Below are 23507 nucleotides of genomic sequence, written 5' to 3'. Positions count from 1 at the left end.
TTGAACATTTGAGCTTTATAGATTCCTTTAGCAGTTGGTGCAAAACAACCTCTGGGCCATAATATAAGCAGCAGTCTGTGTGGTAAATGGAACAGGTTGATATCATTCTATTCCATATGCCTGCTACAAAAATTTAGAATGCCATGATGTACCCCTCCCTCCCTCCCTCTCTCTCTCTCTCTCCCCACCCCCTTCTTTTTTGGTGGAACACTGAAAGATGCACACATGGAATGTCTTAGGACCATCACTACAGTTTCCCGTTTAAAGACAGTTGTTCTTTGGAGATCAGAAATACTTTGTCACATTTAATGGCTAAACTTACACATTTGTTTAACTACATTCATCAAATAAACCATATTAGGCTAGTTTAAATAAGCCACAAATATGAATTGTAAAACATAACAGCTGGGTTCATATACCAAACTAAACCAAACTCCCCAAACTACATGAAGTTTATTGGTCCTAAAAAATTAAGGCAATATATGATAAACCATTTCCACCTTCTGCAAATATCTTGAATTACTGACATATTGCAGGACATTTACAGTTACTTCTCTATCAAATACTTTTCTCATATATAATGAAGCTACAAAAAAAAAACAAAAAACAAATACAGGGTCCAAGGAAGCAGCTTCATAAAGATACCAGCAATGAGCAACATATGGTAATAGGATTTGAATGGAGTATGACAAACACATTTCTATTTTCAGCTATGATATTTTGGCGGATATATATTCTCCCAGTGATAATCCATTAGTTCTAAGGGTTGACACCAGTTTACCAAAGCAAAGAGGGTTTAACCCATCATTGAAAAGTTTCTCTTTCCATTGTCTACTTCATGTGCTGCATTGAAGAGAAGCAGGGCAATGGTTTGTAAGGCAAATTATGCCAGTGGTACTAAGAGATCATTGGGAGAGGATCTCAGCATTTCTATGAGATTTCCATATGTTTCTGCAAATCACGTATTTAATCCTGAACTGATCTGGTCCCAAAGGCTCTAGCCCTCTCTGCCTTGAAATATACATTCTGAAGAGGGTTCTGAAGAGCATCTGGAGAAAAGTAGAATATCTGAACTGTACAACTTTAGCAGGTCGTATAACGCTATGCTATCTGTACCATGAGGACTGGGAAAACTTCCTCTATACTTCAGCTAACAAAGTTTGCTCACAGTCTACACCAAATGTCATCAGCTTGAGACTGCTCTCTACAGATACATCTCAAGGCACCACCTCTCAGCACGTCACAGACCATGAGAATAAAACATTGAAATAAATATTTTATGATTGGTTTCATTGATAACTTTAGCTGGATAACTGTGAGAAAAAGTATGTTCTGTAGCCTAGAAAATTAATAAATTCAACTCAGACAGAAACACCTTCATACATAGAGGGAGAGGAAATCAAACATATGGATTCTTAAAGTTTATGTAGCTTTGAATGTTTCTAAGGTGAGGGATATAATTTACATTTTTTTATTATTTTTCAAGTGTCAGTCTCTGACTTGCACACTTCTATATACATTGATTTGCATATTATATACTAGCTACTCTCGACAAAAGGAAGCAAAAGTCTGGAGAGGCCTCAAAACTTTCCATGACTCACTCAGTATGATGTCATATCCCTTGCAACAGAAATGGTAAATACCAACACTGATCTTAACTGTGTTTTTCTTGGAAAGAAGGCCCAATTGACAGGTCACTGAGCACTGGGGGGAGCTATTTCCATGTAGCTTCTTCCCTGGCTGTTTTGATTATGACTGATCCACACAAAAATCAGAATGAGATGATAGGATCCTTCATTTCAAATAAGATGAGGTGAGTATATTTGTGAAGTTTTTAACAAATTTAAAAAGAAATACCTGCAAGCAGAAAATTACTACAACTCAACTTACTGTTCACTCTAGTTTTTACTGAAAATAATTTATTCTTTCACACAAAAGCACTTGATTTCAACTAGAAGTCATCTCTACTAACTCAAGGTTCATCTCATTCTAAATTACATATCAACTCAACCAAAGTTTAGAATAAACCTCATAAATTGGAGGAAGATAGTTCATGTTTAAAAACCACATGTAGTTTTAAACCCATATTTTGTGCTCTACAAATATATGTCCTCAGTCTAAATGTAGAAATAACTTGTAGTAACATAGAAATTGGCCCCGAACCACAGATTTTTCAATAGGAGATACTGTTGCATAGTATTCCATAGGTGGTAAATTATACAAGATCCTGAAAAAAAGCTGCCAGTCAGAAAAGATAATGCTTGGTTAGATAACATATAAAAAGAATTCCAAGTCCAATGGGTCTTGCTTCTCTGTAACTCTAAAATAGAATATTATCATACTCCCCCAAAAAATTAAAATTAAGCACTGTGTGAAATGTACTTATAAAGTGCAGTTTGGTATCTATTTTATTTGCAAAAATGGCAAATAGCTTGTACTAATTATTTAACCTATGCAATTAACAGTAACATTCATTGTAGTTTTTAACTAACATCTTTTCTCCCATACTACAGGTAATTGTCTTAATTATCTTACCAATATTAAATGCAGGAAAATATAGAAGGGACATTTCCAATGAGTCAGGGACTACGGCTCATTCTCCTAATCTCCAGGAAGGTCATGGGACAGCAATGCAATGAGATCACCAGAACAATCATGATTAAAATATTATATCCCCTAGTTGGTATTTTAAAAAAATCTAAGAAAATGGGAACAGGAGAACCCTGGCAATGAGTCGTTACTATTCCATTATTAACTCTTCCTACATAATCATGAAGAAATGCCCCCAGATTGTGACATTCAGCCATTTAACTGTCAAAATTTTAGTGACATTTCCAAAGACTGGTACTACAAAAGAGTTGCATGGGGAGCTTGAAAACAACTATGGGGTATTCACATATTATTATTCAACCTATCTTTCCTCAAAGCTTAAAGAGAAGCAACAGCATTTCAGGTTTATAAAACTATGATTTTTTTAAAAGTGTAACATGTTCTGACATACATAATCAGATTAGCAAGATGCCTTAATAATTAAAAATATTAAACTTTCATAAAACTTACCATATATAAAATGTAACAAAATAGTGTTAAAACTTACTAAAATTGAATATTACATTTAAAAACTGAAATAAACAACAGCAACAATGTAATTCATACATAGGTCCTGCATAGAAATTCCCATAAAGCTCTGAGGCCTTTCAGAGGCACTTCTTCTCTTCCCAGGATTTAAAAGCCATGTCAGGAGGCAGGAAAAGAACTTGGTAAGGACTATGATTTAGCATTAGAGCACAAAGTTTTGGATACATTAGGTCCTAGAGGCCTGAAAAACTGTTGGCTTGCAATTCTGGAGACCAGTTGTCAGTAGCATCAGCAATACCACATTAAACAATCCAGTGAGTTCACTCAGTTTAAAGCAGAACTTATGGAATTAGATAGCAACATTGGGGTTTCTGAGCCTCCCATTGTTTAATGTGAATACAGGTATTGTGGCATAATTAGAACATAGGTTCTCCTCTAATACTCTCTCCAATTCTATATGAAGTATGCATGCATAATTTATCATTAATTCCATAGTCATTAATATCCTCATTCATACACACATATTTATATCTAGCTAAATAAAGCCAACTCAGTGTCAAGGTTCCAAGTAACACCCCTAATGAAAGAAGACTCTGAGGCTTGAAGTTCCTCAAAGTTCCATTTTATTAGAGATGTCTTATTGACACATCTGAGAAAACCCGAATCTGAGAGTTCCAGATTTTTTCTACCCAAAAGAAACTCAAAGATCCATCCCCTGCACCTACAAGTCCATCACATGGTCCAATCAATTCACTGTCCCAACTGGAAACCCCACCCCATCACTCCCTTCCAGGTGCAGGCTGAATGCCCTTGACTCTCAGCGAAAGGAATGCTGTAATAGCTAATTCTCCACCAATCCTTGTTATTCCCTCTCCCGTTTTCCCAGGCGCTAAATGTGGCAATTCTGAAGCTCTAAGGAAAAAGATGGCTTCTAGGGCTGACACTTAGTTCATCAGTTAGGTTTTCATATATATGGCTCTAGTTTAAAGCTTCAAACAAGTATAGTGATAAAGCCAGATATTTTTTTTAAGATATAAAGTTAGATTTTCAAGTTGCATTCTTCCTGCTAGTCAAGAAGCATTATTCTCCAAATAATAAACCGGGTTTCTTGAAAGTGATTCCTCTAATACTCCCTAAAAAACATATTCAAACACTTACATATTCCAAAAGTTGTTCCACATTTCACTACACAGTAACCTCTAGGAAAATCTAGTTAGCCCACGCCTTCCAGTACAGGTATTATCATACTCAAAAATACTTCTGTATAACAACCTGGCATTAATATATTCAAAATATTTTACACTGATATATTGTTTATTTTAAATAATAATTGGTTTTAATTCTTGTAAGGATTGTTTTTCTTTATTTTATCTAATTATTAGCTAAATTATATCTGAAGGAACTGAAGAGCAAGTTATAATGTACAGAAATCAACACATCTAAAAATTATTCTACATTTCTAAATGAATCAATATATACATGCACCTTGGCAGCTACACCTTAATTGAATGGATCAGAGCCTCACTGCTTGATTAAATTTAACAACAGTAAAAATGATGGAGCTCATTTACTTTGACCTGAAGATCTTCTGAACTTTCAGATGCCATATACAGGGAAAGCAATACAGGTAAGACGCTGGCTACAGCAACAGCACGGGCATGTTCTGGAGTATGTCTTCCAATCTGTCCCAATGACCAAGCAGCTGCAGCCTTAATATGATCTTCTGGCTCTTCTGACAAGCAGATAGCTAGCTGTGGGACTCCCTGTGATATTAAACAAAAGTATAAAGCACTGTGAAACAAAAAAAAAGATATGGAGGAGTATTGTGTACAAATTGCAGGGTGCTGGGATAAGGCAGTGCTAATACAAAATATCCCATCTTGTTTGTTCATAACCATTCCCTCTATATACACATTACTCAGCCCAAAATATTAGAATAGTCTGCAATGCATATACTCTGCAGGTAAAAGTTCAAAACATTATGGTTCATCACATAGTCACCAAGATCTTTAGATTGAATTTGGCATTTTTATCCACCAATTGAATCCCAAAAACATAGGAGAAGCAGATGTTGTTTAAAGTGTTAAAGGTATCATCATCATCACAAGATGCAAACTATTCCTAGTGGAACTGCCTTTTGCAATTATATCATTTTAAATCAATGTGACATCACAGTTGTCACTTCTTTAACTTCTCTTGGTCTTCATACACATCAAATTCATCCCAAGAAACTAGCATATCATAATGTATTGCTCTGGTATATGTGTGTATCCAAGCAACATGGCCTTTTGCAATTGACATATGGAAATTTTTGTCAATGCACAGATTTTGTAAGTGTTAAGGGTTTTTGATATAGTATCCCATATGCTGATAACCATAGGGATCACCACAACCTATTTATTTGTTTGTTTGTTTTATATTGCCGCCTATTCGCCCATGGTGACTCAAGGCATCTTACAGAATATAAAACCACATTTATGCCATAATATTTCAATTTCAGCTTTCAGATCTTTATACTTTTCCAATTCTTTGTCTTATCTTTTACTATCCCCTGGTATTGCCACATTACTGTAATTATCCACTCTTTCTTCTTTACAACCACAGTTGTATCTGGAGTGTTATGAACTGAGACAGTCTGTCTTTGGAAATCCCATAATATTTTAACCTTTTGATTGTTTCAACTCTGTGTTCCATCAATTTTTCATTACTTACTAGTATGATAATTTTACAGATGCTCCAATAAATCATTTTTTGACTGTGTTAGGTCATTGTTTAGGATCAATTAGTGCAATCTTATCATTACTGAACACTACAAATGTAAGCTTCACTACAATACTAAATCTGCTAGCTTAATGAGACATGAATATTAAGAGCTGACACTTTTATTGTTTTCAAAAATGTTTCAGGGAGCAGATGCCACAAATGACACTCAAAGGAAAAATAATGCCAGCCTTTTTATCAGGGCTGAAAATCCTAAGTTTCCGATTTCCTTCCCAGGTTTTCTGGAGGGCAGCTAAGCTTCATCTTCTATTCATTTCAGTATGGCACTGTCTTGAGTCTCACTGAAAGGCATGTAAGGGTGTATACTTAATATATGAGATAGCTGCAAATTTCCTCTCATTTGCTTTTTCCTCCATCATGTAGGAATATATTATATATTTGATTCTTTATTTTTCCTTTTGTTCACTGCACACAATACATTTAAGTATCACTTAATAAGTTATTATTCACGTGCACGCTGACCCTTACGGAATAGATTGAAACTTTCATCATGTCAGATTGCCTTATAGTCCTGCCAATTTTATAATTACGATACTTTGTGCCTACACACATACTCATAAATTAACGCATTTTATGTCCACTAATAATCATTTTATGGATTAAGAGAGAGAAACAGTATTATCTATATCTGTAATGCACACAAAATATTTAAATTTTGTATTAGAACCTCTTGGAAGCTGAAAAAGCTCACATAAAAAACCTTCATTTAAATGTCTGCCCAAATAAACAAGCCTAAAAAAATCAAATGATATTTAAATTTTTTGGAGCCTATTTTATGGCTTATACATTCAAGAAGGTTTCAGAAGAGCATGTTCTTTTTTTCAGATGGACTAGGTTTGGGTTTCTTTTCTACTGAACCTAATTTTATATCTAAAAATATAATAGAAACAAAACCCACTCTCTGATGCAACAGAAGATAACTAATTTATATATTCTCATTTTAAAGGCAATTAAAGCTAGACATCAAATATTTATTTTAATAAAATATTGGTACTCTTCTTTTTCCTATTTAAAAAATGCAAGTCAATTAGCATCTCATGAAAATGCAGAAACTCTTGATAGCTAGCAAACTAATCCATATTTTTTAAAATGAACCAGGCCCAAAATTCTGCTATTTTCCTGCATTTCAAGAACAAGAAATAAGGCATCTAACTGAGGTGATTGTACCATTTTATAAAATAATTGGTATTTTTGTTTTGTTAATATAAAAAGCTACCTTGAATAAGACACGTATAAGCAATTTACATAGTTTCCTTATTTCCAATAATCTGTGTTCACTAAACATCTCTAGGTTTATACCGTATGTGGGATGTTTTAAAGAAAAATAACAGACTATTGATAAACAAACTAAACATAATATATTGTTGCTTTAATATCCCTTTGATTTCAGAGTCAGTATGAGAAATACATGTATGATTCATAGTACTGTTAATGGGATACAGATACATATGTTTAAATGTACCTGGGTTGTACTATTATGTCAATATTGTGGTGACTCAAATAATGGGATCAAAACTCTGTGTGCATGTGTGTTTATGTGTGTGTGTGTGTGTGTGTTTTATATACAGATAACTTTTTTCATACCAAAATATTTTAAACACTTTTAAACAGCTTACAAGCAAACAATACATGAAAAATCCAACATTTCAAAGTTCACTAAACTAAACAGCACACACTTTTGTCAGTATTTGTACAGCAAGTTATATGTATTTCCATATTTATTAAGTTATAAAAGCAAGTGGGTACACAAAAATATATTTAATGTTTATACTATTTATGGCCTACCTTCCCTTAAAAGGAAAATAACTTCCTTTGCCTTTTCAATTTATTCTCAAGGCAACCTTTAAGACAAGAAAGACTGAGCAATTGGCCCAAGGATGGCTGTTACATCACAAAAATCCTTCTTATAAACATATTTATTCTTTGCCTTTGGCTAATGTTTTGTCCCTGACCTGTAAAAATAATCATATGTACTCAAGCCAACTTCTATAAACAGCATTCTGATTGTAACATTGGAAGGCCCAGAAACTAACCTTAGAGATAATCACTGCCATGGCCAGGTTTTCCGAGTGAGCAGCTACATAGCCCAACATCATAATACCTGGGAGTCTAACATTTCCTTTGCAGCTACCAATGCAGTCAATGATGGCAGCTACTCCTCCAGCATTTACAATAAGTTGTGAAAGCTGAAAACAAATACAGTCAGGAGATTCTATCATTTCACATGACTACCAAACTATATCATTACATGTTTTTGTTTCTAAATTATTATATATTGAATAAATATTTAATGAGACACACAAATTAGAAAAAAGAATGTAATGCATACAGTTATCTACTTCATATGCCTTCAAGAGTTTAATATTTAATTTATTTTAATTATGTCCTCTTTATTTTTTTATCATTTGGAATGTTACTAACCATCTTGTTTGTTCTGGTGAGATGGAATGAGAGGTATAATTTAAATAAATTAAAATAAATAAGCACTACTAAGAAGTGGTACATATCAATTCTGTGCAAATAAATGACTGTTTTTAACTAAGAATTAACTGTCTTCTGCTATTTTAAAGTCTAAGAAAATTATTATGGCCTGCACTTTCTAAGTTGTCATGCTGAAGTTACAATGGATAATATCAAAAACCAATTAAACCCAGAATTTTGATCCACAGAGATTAAGCAAACTAGTGCAGTTGAATGGAGAAATTTTCTAATTTTCTGAAACTATTTGGGCCAAGAATTAATAGATCAGGACTTAGTTGAAGTATATCTGAAAAAAGCTGGAAACAATCAAAGGTTTTAGACAACTAACATGCTTCCATCATTCCCTAAAGCCAAGAAATAAAACTCATTAAAACATAGCTGTCATACTGCATTTTTTATAAAATGCTTAATATGATATTGTACATGTTCTATTGTGAGTATATATTATAGCATGGAGGAAAGTATCTGCTCTGTTTTTGGAAATATATGTAGCATTCAACATTGCATGTTAATGCTCTGATAATATATTTATATAGGCATCATTTTCTAGTGCTAGTATTGGTATGCATCTCTAAACAGGCCAATCTGTAAATTAAAGAGCTCATCAGAGGCCTGCCTCTGGATTACAAGATGTCATAGAAAAAGGCCTTCTTAAGGATAAGGTTGTAATTTAGACTTTTCACTCTAGGGAAGCCCTTTCTCTTGTCCCCTTGCCTTGGGGTAATTAGTATATAATATGCAGAATAACCACAAAAAAAGAAGCAGAAGTGGGCAGTGATGCATAGCCCAACACTCTTAAGTGGAATTTCAGTCAAGGAGTGGGATTCAAGGCATTTGATGAAAATAAAAAAGGCAGCTGTATCCAAATATCAAGCAATTATCTTCAGAGTGTGGCAGTTTGTTTAAACAATATGGAACATCATCAGCAATGAGGAATGTTCTAGAATACATCCTGCTGTGCCAGATGCTGGTCTCAAGACTCATTGCCTGTGGTCTGTCAAGGTGGTTTTGGCATCAAATTTTGTTTTTAAAAAATCCTCAAGCCTTGTACTAAAAGCCTTTTAGTACAATTTGATCAGTGTCACTTTGGCTGTTCTTATTTTTTTATAGCTATCCTAGTGAATTTATATTTCTGGAATGATTTATTGGGCACTTAAAAATAGGCTATTTTCTAGGCTAAACATCAACCAGACAAACAAATATTTTGGCTACATTTTGACCATATTATGGTCTGGCTACTTCATAATTCCTACCAATTAGCTGTCTTTGTAGAGACCTCTCTACTTTCCAATAACATCTGGCAAGTCAGTCACTGCAGAGCTGGGCAATTTATGCTGCACGTGACAGAAGTTTCGGCAGTTAACTGGCTTTAGGATGCCTGCCAAGTGCGTGCTGCGATCCTTTGACAAGCAAGTTATCAACAGGATTCCCTCAAGATCAAAATAGCGCCTCCCAGCAGAGGGCCGGTGAGAGCGAAAAAGTCTGGCATCGAAGCCCACGGCCAGAACCAGCGAGACTGACATTCGGCAGGCCCCTTCCCCCACCATTGCAGTTTCAAATGCCAGGGCTTTTAGACCCACAGCGAGGACTCCTGCAGAGACCGGGCTCTGCGGCACAAAGGAAGTTTAGACCGCAGCGGCGAGTCCCCAAATCTTTCTACCTCCTTCGCCTTTCATTCCCATTCGACTCGCAATATCTCCTCCAGAGATCGGGGGCGGCAAGGGATAGGGGACCTTTCACTCAAGCCCTGAAGCACCTGAGATAATGAGGATATTGAATTTCGGTGAGAGATTTTGAGGCTTAAATTAATAAAAAGCTCTTTATAAAGAGATCCTGGTGAGCTGTTAAGTGTCCCTGAGCCACGCGAAGGGGGAGGGGAGAATTTATACTCCCCAATACACTTCATTCTTTTAACCCAATATAAGCCCTTGGACTGACTTGGTTATTTCTGTGGTGCCTAACTCCTAGGAAGCTCTGTAGGGCTACTAAAGGTTTGTAGAGTATCTTCTCCTGATTTACTGGTACCAGGAAACCAGTTATTTCAGAGTTGGCAAGAAATAGTTATGGGATGCATAATTAACAAAATACATTTTGTGAAAATGGATGAGCCTCCTCTAATGATTTTTTTCTTTGTCAATCTTCTTTCTATTACTTCCTACTCAGCCAATCCTCACAGGTCCATAGGTTATGCCCTATTTGGATCTGCTCAGCAGCTGTATGGCCATTATTTAAATATTTCCAGTTCAGAACACAGGAGGCATTTTCTAGACCACCCAACAATCATCATCTTACTAAGGCAATTCCTTTTTTAAAAAAAAACTACCCAACACCTAGCATAACCACCCAACCACCCATCCTGCTAAATATACAGGAATTTTTTTTTTCATTTTGTTCACTGTACTCTGAATTACAGACTAGGGATGTTTTATACTTTATTATTACTTTGTACAGATCATCCCATATAACTGAATTTTTAAATATATCTGACATGTTAATATCCACCAATAAAAAGCTGAACTTGCCAATTTTGATTTTTTTTTTACATATTTGTATTCTATGCATGCCCCAAAACAGCAACAAACATTTCTTTTTTATTTATATCAAAAATAATAGATAATTTGCATAGTTATAGAACAATAATGAAGATCTTGTGCATATCTATATCTGTCATTTGTAGATGCATGATTGTATACTCATGGGCATGCACACATACACACTTAAACATATTCACTTATATACAAACATCATGACCTTGTGTTTATATTCACATGGTTTACCTCAGGAGTATGTCTTGCTATCTCTCTAATTAGAGTTGCAGCATTTTTCTTGACATATTCATCAGAATCCTTCAGGCACGTGAGTACAACAGGAAAAATTTCTGCTTCAACCACCATTTCTGCCAGATCCACAGAGTGCTTTGCTATCTGACTAAGAGCTGACAGCACCTGACGCTGGTAAACAGGAATGAGTATTTTATAAATGGTTATTGAGTATACAGACAAAGCAATCAAAAGGAGGCAGAAAACTCTCTTTCAAACTGTGAAGGCATGACCCCATCAAAATATATAATTTCAAAACAAAAAAAATGATAAAAATAAAAACATAATTTTCAATAGCGAATATATATATTCACCTGGAAGAAAACTTTTCTTAATTAAGTGAACCTATTTTAACTAGTTTTTGGGGTTTTTTTTTGTTTTATAGAATATAAATGGACAGCCACATAATTCTTTTAAAGAAATAAACTACCATAACTATAATTAGGAAATGGAATTTCCAGCAATTCAAAACGGAAGCCAACACATGCTATTTATTGCTTTCTTTTAAAATCCATACATATTAAACATTGTTTTTTATTAGGATAGACCATACAGCTCTTCATCAACTATTGGCAGTTAGCTTACAATGTTTGAAATAAATATGTTATAAACCTGTTGCGTTTGGTGGGGGGGGGGGAAATCACTCTATGTTAACAGTCCTCCCCCAAAAGAAAACTACCAGTATACATGGGACAAAGAGAATTTATTTAATTTTAGATACTAACCATTGTTATTGTGCATAATTTTCTATTAAGCCAAAGGTCCCCCCAGAGCATGTTAATAAAAATCTAGAGGCTTGTACCTACTGTATGACATTTACCTGACTTATTCAAAGATGCATGTCACTGAAGTAATTTAGTTTCCAAAACAAAATATTGTAGAGTATAGCATTATCATTTTAAAAGCACAAAAAATGGTAAACATATTTAATACTTTATAAATTACACATACTGAATTCATTAGAACCAGCAAGTTTTGTAGAATTCAGAAAAGCTCTTGAAGATAACTGCTACAAATCTATCTCTCATTGCTAAGAATCCAAATAATCACCATATTAAATGCCCTGTTTCTTATCCACCATAAATACTATAACAATCACATCAAGCAATCATATCCCCCCTTTGTTACCATGCCAATTTAGCATTGCATATTTTTGGAAAAAGTTCATTGAGGATTAACACAGCTTCTCCAATATAGAATCACACTCTCAGTTGGAAAAGAGCAAAATTAGTTTGGGAAGTACCTTTAATTTGGCATCAGGATTGAGGATCATCTGTGCCAAGTGAGCAATGGCCCCAGCATCAACGACCGTCTGCGCTAACTCTGGAGAATGCTTTGAAACATCACTCAATGCTGAAGCAGCAATCCTTCTCAAAGCAATCTCTGGCTCTTGGATACATAGGACTAAGAGTGGAATAGCTCCAGCATCCACCACAGCCTGTGACAGTTCTGTTGGTCCAATGAAAGTAATTAAGCGAATATGGGTGACTGACCCTTGTACAAGCCATTTTTCACCTTGACAGATACAGCAGGAGAGAGAGAGAGAAGGGAGGGTGGACTCTAGTCTTTGGACATCTGCATTTCAAATCAGCCCTTCAAGTTTCATAAACCATGTGGACCAGTCCTGAGCCGAAAAGAATACAGGTCAATAGATGGACCTCCACTTACGTGTACACATTTAAGGTACATTAGACTGAAATGGCTTGCTACCCTGTGTATGTGCACACGTGTGCATTTGTAAAAAGTAAGCAGATGTCAGCTGTTTAAGGTCCGACTGTTGTGCACTGATCAATAAGCAAGCAGTTTTCGCACTGCTAACAATAAAGAAAAGCCAAAATACCTAAATGTGTCCCCTTCTCTCACAAATCTGATTTAGACTGGAGATTCTTTGCCCTATTCATACAAGAAATAGAAAATAACAGGTCTATATTACATTTGATTTTTAATTTCATTAAAAGTGATATCACCATTCATTCAAAGATCTAACTTGCTAATTCTGAACACCAACATACATTTTAATGATATCTTTTTATCAGTAAACTAGATCTTTTCCTACATTAAATCACTGCAACAGACATTAAGCCACCATGGCCAATTAATTGTATCTTAACATAAAAATCCACAATAATTGATACAGACTCTATTATACCAAATATTCATTACCCTTCTTCCAACATATTTATCATTAAACTTCAGTAGTGAGGTAAAAAAATTACTGGATAGCAAACACAAGGATTAGAGCATGGGACATTTTTGCAGATGATGAAAAATGAGGACAAATCTCATTAATTTCAAATGGGCTATTATAAGTTCTTAAATAAGGTTTTGTTAGGTCTTCCCCTTGTTATGCACATAGTCTCTTATCTTTAACATTTAACCTGCCTTGCATTGCCATGGCAACAAATAGCTCTCGTAATTCAAGGGTCCAACTTTGATTTTGCATTTACAGTTCATCAATCAAAGCTTTCTGCAGAATTTTCTTAAGGGGGGGAATGCCCACAAACTGATTATCCACTTACCTACTTACTCATGTACTATATTGTATATATTTATTAATTTTCCTACAGTGCGCTAAGGTAAAAAAACTTTTTACTCGTGATAAAATTTGTTCAACTTATATAATTGAAATACAAATGTTGTTTTATTATATTTATAAATATTGTTATATTGTAATACATTTTTGTCATGATCTAAATCTCTGCTGCATTTACAACTTCACCCTACTTTATTCCCAATATGAAACTCTGTCACATATCTAAATAATATGCTATTTGTCATAAAAGCTGTTTGTGTACTGCAGGTACGTGTTTATAAAGTATTTCCCCTTGGTAAATGTGTATTACAGTAGCAATAGGCACATAATTTATTTAAAGTAGAAGCCTCATAAAAAGGAAATATATCTAAAATTCCTTTTATAATCCGTCTCAAAAATTAATACTGAAATACTATCCAAATGGGCTGAAAGAAATTTCAGCAAAATACTAAAACCATTTTAATAAAAGCTCCCCCCCAACAAGCTCTTAGCAACTAATCTCAAATTTTAAACAGTAGAAGATAAAATTATAACTGTAAAGTAACTATACTACTATAAAGAGGTTGAATAATCTTTTTTAAAAATCTAAAATAGGGGTGTCAAACACAAGGCCTGAGGGCGCGATCCAGCCTGTGGGGTGCTTAGATCTGCCCCATGGGGCTGCCCTGGAAACTGAGAAGGACTAGCCTGCAGTGCCCCTGCCAGTGAAAACAGAGCTTACGAGGGCCATGGGAGGCCCTTCTGAGCTCTGTTTTCACTGGAAGAGGGTTGCAGGAGGCTGTCACAGCTGAAAACTGACCTTGGGAACCCTTTTTCACTGGCAGAGTGCTCAGGCCACCACAGATACTCCTGACACGAGTGACGTTAAATGCTTAAATCAGGGAATCACATCCTCCTTCGCCTCAAAATTAAGTCTTCTGGTATTAGAACACATGACTGGACAAGACTGCATAGTAAAGTCTATCTCTGGTTTCTTAAACTGATTTTGTTTTTTCAGTCCCCAGATTCCTAAGTCTCTCGGGAATAGGGCAGCATACAAACTGAATAAATCTAAATTCTGCAGTAGCAAAACACCAAAACACAATTAATTTCCAAAATGATAGCAAATAAAAAAGCACAAATATTAGAATAAATCTAACACACCTTAACATATTTTATAACTCTTATTCCTCAAAAATCTTAGTTTCACCCATTCATTATCATTTTAATATATCATAGGTCATTAGACATTAAAATTTATATAAAAGAATATTAAAAGCTTCATAGTGGTGGGAATAAGAAATCTGTATTTTCTTTCTTCCTCAACATTAATTTGACCATGTTCAATCTCTGAATCACCTATTGTGACTTTTGTTCCAGGATGATTTATAGCCTTGATTAGAGACTGGAATACATGTTACATTTTGCTAATGTATCCTGCCTTGTTTTATTATATGGCCATCTTGAATTCAGTTTCCATATTGCCTGCTAAATCAAGATCAGATAGGTCAAGGAGTTAGGAATTACTCAGTTGGCCTAGAATCCAGATGTATATGGAAACTATTTAACCCCCATGGTGGCTGTTTTCCTTTGAACTTCAAGATGTGCCTTATTCCCTAAGAAGTTAACAATGATGGTAGATGTGCTAATTAGCTTTCAGTTATCTTTTTTATTAGTTACCTGTGTCATCTGCACACTAACTATCCATTGTTAATTGAGACACTTCAAGGAAATGTTTAGTGATTTGCTATGCCTCTTTTGATATAATTCAAAATCAAGGACTATTGTGATAGGGAGAGGAACTATTCCCCTGATCTGCTGTGTGGTCAATTTTGTGCACTTTGTATTACTGTTTCCATGGTCACAGGTTCTCTGCGTGTCTGAATCTACAATTGCTTCATGATGGGAGAAGAAACATTGCTCTCTAGAAGCATGTTCTGGTAATTTACAAATTCATTGTAACAAGTATTTTACTCTGTCTTCCACTCTTCGCCATTTATAAACTAGAATGATGTACAAGATAGAAATCTATTCCATATCTCTTTGGGGGGTTTTGTAAACAATATTTTCTTTGTCCTAAATAAATCCTCCCCCCCTTTTTTTTTACAAAAAGAAATTCATTATTTTGTTGCTAGTTTGTTTAAATATTTTTTACAAAGAAAAGCTTGTCATTAATAATATAGATGAGCTTAAAAGTATTATTTAAAATGTATCTTTTTTCCAAATTACATTATCATTCCTGATTTCTAAGTGTGTAAGTACACTTAACAAGAAAAACAGTAGTATTAAATAATTTAATCTAAGTCTCCTCGCAATGCTTTCCTTAAGAATATTTGATAACTGTTAGGAGTTGTGCTGTAGAGAATCTGTAATTTAAAATGCAGAATAAAAAATACATAATTACTCCTCCCTTAAAAATTAACCAGTTATTTTAATATCTGCATTACAGCAGTACTGGTCAAGAAATTATAATCCTAATTAGCATTTATATTGATGCTAGAATTACAAAGAAGAGAGGCAGTTCCAATTCTCATTCTTATGTCTTTGTTTACAGAAAGTAAAATGTATGAACATAACAAACAAAAGGATTAGAAGAAAGGGTGGAATTTCAACTGCATATTTTTTTTAATTGTGCCAGTAATCCAACATTATTTCATGCCACTTTTTATATATATATATATATATATATATATATATATATATATATATATATATATATGTGTGTGTGTGTGTGTGTGTGTGTGTGTGTGTGTGTGTGTGTGTGTGTGTGTGTGTGTGTGTGTGTGTGTGTGTGTGTGTGTGTGTGTGTGTGTGTGTGTGTTTATTTTGTGCTGATAAATATATATATATAGATATATATGTATTCTAGCAGTTTTTACAATATTGTTAAGCTTGCAGCATTATTCTCCTTTTTAGAAATAGGCTAAATTTGAACCAAGCACATCTTCCTACACAGTCATTGTGTTCCATTTACTTTTCTTAAATCTGATATATGCTATCCATGTCTACTTGCTCATATAGACGGCAAGACCCATTATCTGTTTTCTGTGTTGTTTTCATAATGTAAATACTTGATGCAACCTAAATATCTAAGAAATATCTTACCTGAATTATGTCTTGCTATATAACCAAGGGCCCAGGATGCAGCTTCCTTCACCCCAGGATCAAAATCTTCTAAGCAAATTACCAGTGTATCTAGAGCTCCACAATCCACTATTGCCTGGGCAAGCTGAGGAGAATGCTTTCCAACTGCACGTAATACAAATGCGGCCGCTTTCTTATAAAAACGCTACAAAAGTACAAAAAAGATTGGAATATTTAACCAGGGAGTCTCATCACTGAAAAGAAATGAATCAACTAAATCTATGTAAAAAGGGCAGTATCCAAATTTGAAAAATAAATACATAGATTTATTTAACCTACTTATATGCCATCTGTTATGCAATGCTTCCCCATGCTGTATAAAATTAAAAACACATTTGATATGAAAACAATCTAAGCTCAAAATATAAAAATCCAATTCAAATATTTAAAAAATCACCCTTTGATTTTTCACTATCAAACTAAGCAAAAATGATTTGTATAATGTGCCTAAATAGCAACAAAGTCAGCAGAGGGTTTTTTGTTGAAGGGGAGGGTGTCCCAGTGAATGAATCACAACAATAACAAAAGGCTTTCTATATAAAAAGAGTCTATAGAACAGATGTAATCAGGAAGGCCTCTGATATTTGCAATGATCAAGCAGATGTCCATGAAATAATGTCACTCTGTCAGGAATCCTGATCCAAAGTTATTTTTATAGAACAATAACAAAGCCTTAAACCTTTGGCAGAAAACTGCCAGTGCAATTATTTCAAAACTGGTATTATACATTTGTGCTACATAATAATTTTGCAACTACACTTTGCATAAACTGTAGCTTCTGTACAAAAGGACAGATCCTCATTGAATGATATAACCCAGCAATACAATATTCAACACATGAAGTTACTAATACATAAATCACTGTCTATCTGGTATACACACGCTAAAATAGAGAAGTATTTTGTCTCATTTACATTAAGTATTAAGGTTATAGGATCTTTTTTCCTCAATATGTGTTCTTAAAAGAGCAAGTATGTTTTGTGATAATACAGAAGGAAATTATCAAGACTAGGAATGAAATCTTACTCCTGCAGCATTTATATTTGAGTTCAGAGAATGGAACCACCACAATCAAGGTAAAGGAGGCTGTCTTCCACAGAAAAATCGTGGGAATTGGTCTTGTAGGAAAATAAATCTGGAGGGGTAACAGCCAAAAGACCAATTTCTGTTTGCTAACATCCAATAATGCATGATTTTGAATAATGCACTTCAATCAGAGGAAACAAAGTAGTCTGTTAAATGTTAGGAAAAACTTCCTAATACTAAGAAGAGTTGAAAAGTAGAAACAATCACCCAGAGAGGGCTCTCATTCACTGCATCAATAAAAAGTAATTTGTTGTGCTTGTTTTAATTTGGAATTCTGCATAGAGCAGGGGCTGGTTCAATGGTCTTAATGAATCTTTTCAACTTTTGTGTTCAAAAGTGATGGATGGACATCATCTAGTTTCCCATAACAGCCAAGTAAAACTTTTCTCATCCTTCACTCTTTGCTTTTATGTGCTGATAGTTTAAATACTGCAATTAATTTATCCAAGGAGAATCTTCTTTGATCATATCATACTTTCCTTAGTAGTTTCTGATGGATTTATAGAATGTGAAGTAAAGCGTAGATTATCAGAGGTCTGCCTTTCATGTGATGAAGGATTTCTAGCTAGAAAAATGCTGCAAAGAAACATAACAAAGCAAAAATAGAAAAATTCCCAGCTGATTATAAGGAAAAAATTAGTTACTTTCTTTTTGCAAACATAGTAGTAGCAGTGGAGTAGTAGCAGTGGAGTAAGTGAAAGTGTATTCAAATTTCTACATCTGCCATTGTATATGCACTTTTTCTTATACTGATGCTCATATAGTTTATATTCATTCAAAATTTCAGAAAGATGATGTGTTTAACTTTGTACCAACTTCTGTTCATTTAAAGTTCCACTAAAATATATAATTTGAATAGGGCTGCTTAACTTTTGCAAGCAACTGTATATGCATGGGGAGGGCATCAGCTTCACCATGCAAAAGGATAGGCCAGTGGACAAATAAGTGAATCAAAAAAATAGCTATCTCTGAATTAGATTGTAAATGTACGTGATAGATTTAAAATGTTGTGTCACCAAGATGCTGTATACCAAAAAGGTAAAGATAACAAAGGATTTACTTCACTAGTCTTTCCAGATCTAGTTGCTCTCAAATGTAATAATCCTCAAGTCTTCTAACTTTCAGTCAGCAAATCCCAAAATTATTCTGACTGAGAATTATGCAGGTGAAATTCAATACTGTACAATTGAGAGGTATTACGGTAGTCTTGGAAAAATTATAATCGTTATAACAGTTAAGATGAAACTAGGAAATGGCATTTGTTCATGACATAAATTTGATCTACTACACTTGATCTTAGCCAAAAGGCCGAGAAGTGATAAATAAATCTAAACAAACATCTAAATTTCAAACAATAATAGAAAAATCTTCAAAGAATGGTTTAAGAACTGGGGCTTAAAAGCAAAAAAATACAATAGTTGTATTTTTATTGTATTTGATTTCTGCTGAAAGAACAAATTACAAAGCAATAATAATGTGCTTTTATGTGTGCAAAAAGCATGTGAATTCTTACTTCCAGATAATTATGTTTTAAACAGGAGGTCATTTTTAAAAAAAAATATCGATGGGCGAAATCTGAAATGTTAGCCTATGTGGTCTTCATTCATTTAACTGGACACGAGAAGCTAAATTCCTAATAGATCATATTTATTATTCAAAATATTTAAAGTTTAAAATAAAATACACAAATAGTGACTTATACTTAAGTTGCTTCAGAACCAATGGCATGAATACAAACCAGTCCTGATTCTTTCAAAATTTCCACTACTTTGCTAGACTTTGCACTACTTTTCATACAAATACTGTTTCATACAAAATACTGTTTCCACCAGAACAGAAGCAGTTGGCTTAACATGAATTCTTAAATTTATGTTTTTGGTCTTAGTTATTATCATTCAACAGAATCTAAATAGCAAACTGAAGGCAGCAATTCAGAATTTTATAATAACCCAGGATAAGGATGAAAATTCTTAAACAAAGGAAAATGCAGAGATGGAAAACCCAAAATCAAACACCTGAATTATTATAAAAAACAGTACTAAAAATAGTAGTAGGAACAGGATTCATAGCATTCAAAAAAGGCATAGTTCTTTGTATTCTTAATTCCAAAAAGACAAAAGACATTATTTTTCCATTTTGAGCAATGCTACTCTACGCAAAGCATTTGCAATCAAGATTTGGAGCTGCTCCCATGATCTCATCATGGCTCTTTTTAGCAGTTCTGATATATGGAACTAGATTTTGCAGAATTAACTCTGAAGCTGGAAGGCAGGCAGTTTCCCATTGTTAGGTATTCTTACTTCATTCCATCTGCTTAATTCTTTCTGCTGAAATCACATACCACCACTTTATTTTAAATGATCCTTTTTTCCCTGAACATAAAAATAAAATCAACAAAGTAATAACAAATCCAGAAGATGGGTGTTTTCTGGACTCCAATGTTTGCATTTCTCCATTTGTCAGTTGGAAGTAATATTGGCTGGCTGGCTGGCTGAGGGGGAATACTGACTGTTGCAAGTGTGGTACAAAAAGGTTTCTGAGGAATGAACTGATGGCTACGTGGAAGTTATCTTAGAAAAAAAATGCCATAACTTTTGTCCCCCTGCACATCTCCTGCGAAAGAAAGAAAGGAAGGAAGGAAGGAAGGAAGGAAAGAAAGAAGGAAGGAAGGAAGGAAGGAAGGAAGGAAGGAAGGAAGGAAGAAAGAAAGAAAGAAAGAAAGAAAGAAAGAAAGAAAGAAAGAAAGAAAGAAAGAAAGAAAGAAAGAAAGAAAGAAAGAAAGGTAGCTTTCCACCTTTGTTGTATTTCAAGAAAGGCAGGATAGTCGATATGGGAAGAGAGTAGATGAATTGTTCATGAACTACATAGTAGAAAAATCCATGGCTCTTTCATATCCTTCTTTGAGGTAAAGCCCCTGGAGAAACAACTATTCACCAGAGGCCCTTAATGCCTTCCTTCTGCCAACTTACCCTTTACAAAGAAGACTTCCCAAATATGGCAATAGTAGGCAAAAGTAGGCCTAGGTAGATGAGTACCATGCAGGGTTTTATGGTATAAAGGAGCAGAAATTATTATATGTTACTTTACATAATAAGAATGTATTACATAAATATAACATATTCACTTGTTCAATCCCTTGTAGACTCATAATTTATAAGATGTTACTTATGTACGTAACATACTTATGTATGTTACAATGCAAGCTTTATACATGGTTTATAACTTATTGTAGCCAATTAATTACACAATATTTCTAATTTCATTAATACAGCAAAAATTTTCATATGTTACATATAATACGTAATAATGCAATAAATAAAATTTCCAATAACATGCTTTTATAATTAAGTAGACTTCTAAAATGATTTAACTCAATCATAATAATAACTACTTTCTATCAAGAAGCTACCTGTGGTGTGCAATAAGAACACATATATCTAAAGAATGATTAAAAAGCTAATCAGGACAGAAGATTTAACTCTGACAGAGAAAAAAATACTTAAGACTATGTTTATGCCTTACATTTTGTTCAGCCAGTGAATACACAAGCTGTGGAAGAATATCGCCTTTAACTACAGCTTCTGCTAGATCATCGTTGTAATTAGCAAGTCTCCCAAGGGCCAAAGCAGCTGTCTGTTGAATATTTGGAACCACATCCAATAGGAGTGGTCTCAACAAAGCCATTACACCTGAATAATAATTAAAAAAACATAATAATTAGTGGAAGAAGAAAAAAATGTTATTTTTGAAATACAAAACATACTCTTAAAATTAAGAGAACCTGAAAGTTGTATATTACCCATAACATAATTTATGGTCAATTGATGTTTTTTATCTCCAGGATAGTATTGGGACACTAATGCCAAAAATAAAATAAAAAGAACAAAGTGGTTCAATGGGACAAAGCAGATTTGAATTCAAAGCTTCAGAAAAACAGAAGTCTTTTTTTAAAATTGCCCTGTTCCAAATTCCAGAAGATACTCCTTGGAACAGGGACTCTCAGTGATGGACAAGCATGGGTTTCTAGCCCTCATGATTCTAAAAGACATTTGGAGCATCAATTCTATTTCTTAGAAGTCGGCCCACCTTCCTTAGATGATGGGTTTATTGCATTGTAAAATCATTTTACTCTCTTCGGGGTTATTAAAGATGTGGGAAAGAAAACAGTAATAACATAGCAGACATAATTTTTATACTTTTAAAAATATTAAACACACTTGCATTGATTTTATGTTAATCTTGTTCTCTAATCTTACAGTTAAACTGCATCTTCTTGTTATCCTATAAATAAAACTTCGCATTTTATGTTTATTTGCAGAAAGAGCATAGGACTGAAGGGAATTCCTGCTTCTATAGAATTTTACTCCAATAGAAACAAGTCAATCCTATTCCAATATAGTTTTTCTTAATGCTTTTCAATCTAAATATTTTGCTACTGAATTATAAACATCATTTTCTTTGGCGACAGCAGTTTATTAGTCCCACAAAGATTATACCTAATTATAATTTATATCTGTAAACTATACCAATGTATAGTTTATTGCTGTTTCTGTTCATTAAAACACTCTTAAGAAATATGAGGAAAACATACAAAAACATATACGCAACTGTATAAAGATCATAATTTTCTACATTTTCTTGCACAAATCTAAAGTACTTTGATATATTTTTTATTTTTTTAGCACTGAATACACACAGCCCAGAACAAACAATTAAAAATAAACATAGCCTATGTCAAGTTCTTCCAAGTTGATTAAACATTTACTCATTTTTAAACCAATAAAATACTTTTTCAATGAAAACATACTGCTTGCAATCTTTTAGTGGTCAGTGATTCATTTCTAAAAAGAAATGAGTTAAATCTAATCACTTCCTATGAATCACATTCTGAGCAACAATAACTAACTAGTCATTCTCCAGTAACTTGTAACAGGGTTGGAATTACTTGTGAAAAAGGAGGATGATTAGACTTGCTAATATATGCAATCTGTTACATGCAGAATCTCACTTTAATTGGATTTGTGGCATCCAGCACAGCACAGTCAGAAGCAGAATGTTTATTTCACTCACACCCAGCTTCTTCCAAGTTGTCTTTTGAGATTGCCCACTTTTAAGTACAGTTTTTGATTTTCAGCTTTTACATGTCATGGAATTAAAAAGCCAATGAGCAACAAATAAAAATGTATAGATCAACATTTCCAATGCAATGCAAAAGTAATAAAATTAAAAAACAATAGCAAAAAAATTAGTAAAATGAGGAAATGGTTAATCCTTAGAATTAGTTCATTTTTGTATTTTGAAAACAAAAATAACTGAAATCTGCAAAAAGAGTAAAGGTTTTTTTAAAAAAGTAACTGATAAAAACATCACATTTTTTATTATTCCCCCCCAAAAAATTATGACAGACGTCAATCTAGTTAGTTAATGAGAAATATATGCAAAAATGGTAACAAGGAATTTCAATTGGATTTAAAATATTACATATATGATATCTCTGAGGTATCATGAAATAGCTTTTGCAATCTAAATTTTGGGTAGCAACTATAGGAATTTTTTTGTTTATATTTATGAAGTGAAGTGATAGCTCTCTAAGGATAGTATATTTT

At 33.8% G+C, this 23507-nt stretch overlaps 1 protein-coding gene and 1 pseudogene across 1 annotated transcript in view; both read right to left on the bottom strand.

Moving 5' to 3' along the window:
• SPAG6 (sperm associated antigen 6) overlaps positions 1-23507 on the bottom strand; it is a 44056-nt gene that overhangs the window by 9547 nt on the left and 11002 nt on the right. Inside the window, exons 3-8 of the mRNA XM_014072475.2 lie at positions 21424-21590; positions 16777-16960; positions 12403-12608; positions 11118-11291; positions 7893-8045; positions 4650-4841 (exon numbers count right to left, since the gene is read on the bottom strand). Of these exons, the coding sequence (XP_013927950.1) occupies positions 4650-4841; positions 7893-8045; positions 11118-11291; positions 12403-12608; positions 16777-16960; positions 21424-21590 (1076 nt within the window). The remainder of the gene's footprint in view (positions 1-4649; positions 4842-7892; positions 8046-11117; positions 11292-12402; positions 12609-16776; positions 16961-21423; positions 21591-23507) is intronic.
• LOC148045792 (U2 spliceosomal RNA) lies at positions 19090-19221 on the bottom strand (annotated as a pseudogene).

The sequence above is a fragment of the Thamnophis sirtalis genome, unplaced genomic scaffold, assembly GCF_051295495.1.
Source record: "Thamnophis sirtalis isolate CommonGarterSnake01/CBP01778 unplaced genomic scaffold, rThaSir2_p1.2 scaffold_4, whole genome shotgun sequence".
NCBI lineage: Eukaryota > Metazoa > Chordata > Lepidosauria > Squamata > Natricidae > Thamnophis > Thamnophis sirtalis.
This window is presented reverse-complemented; position numbering and strand designations above follow the sequence as displayed.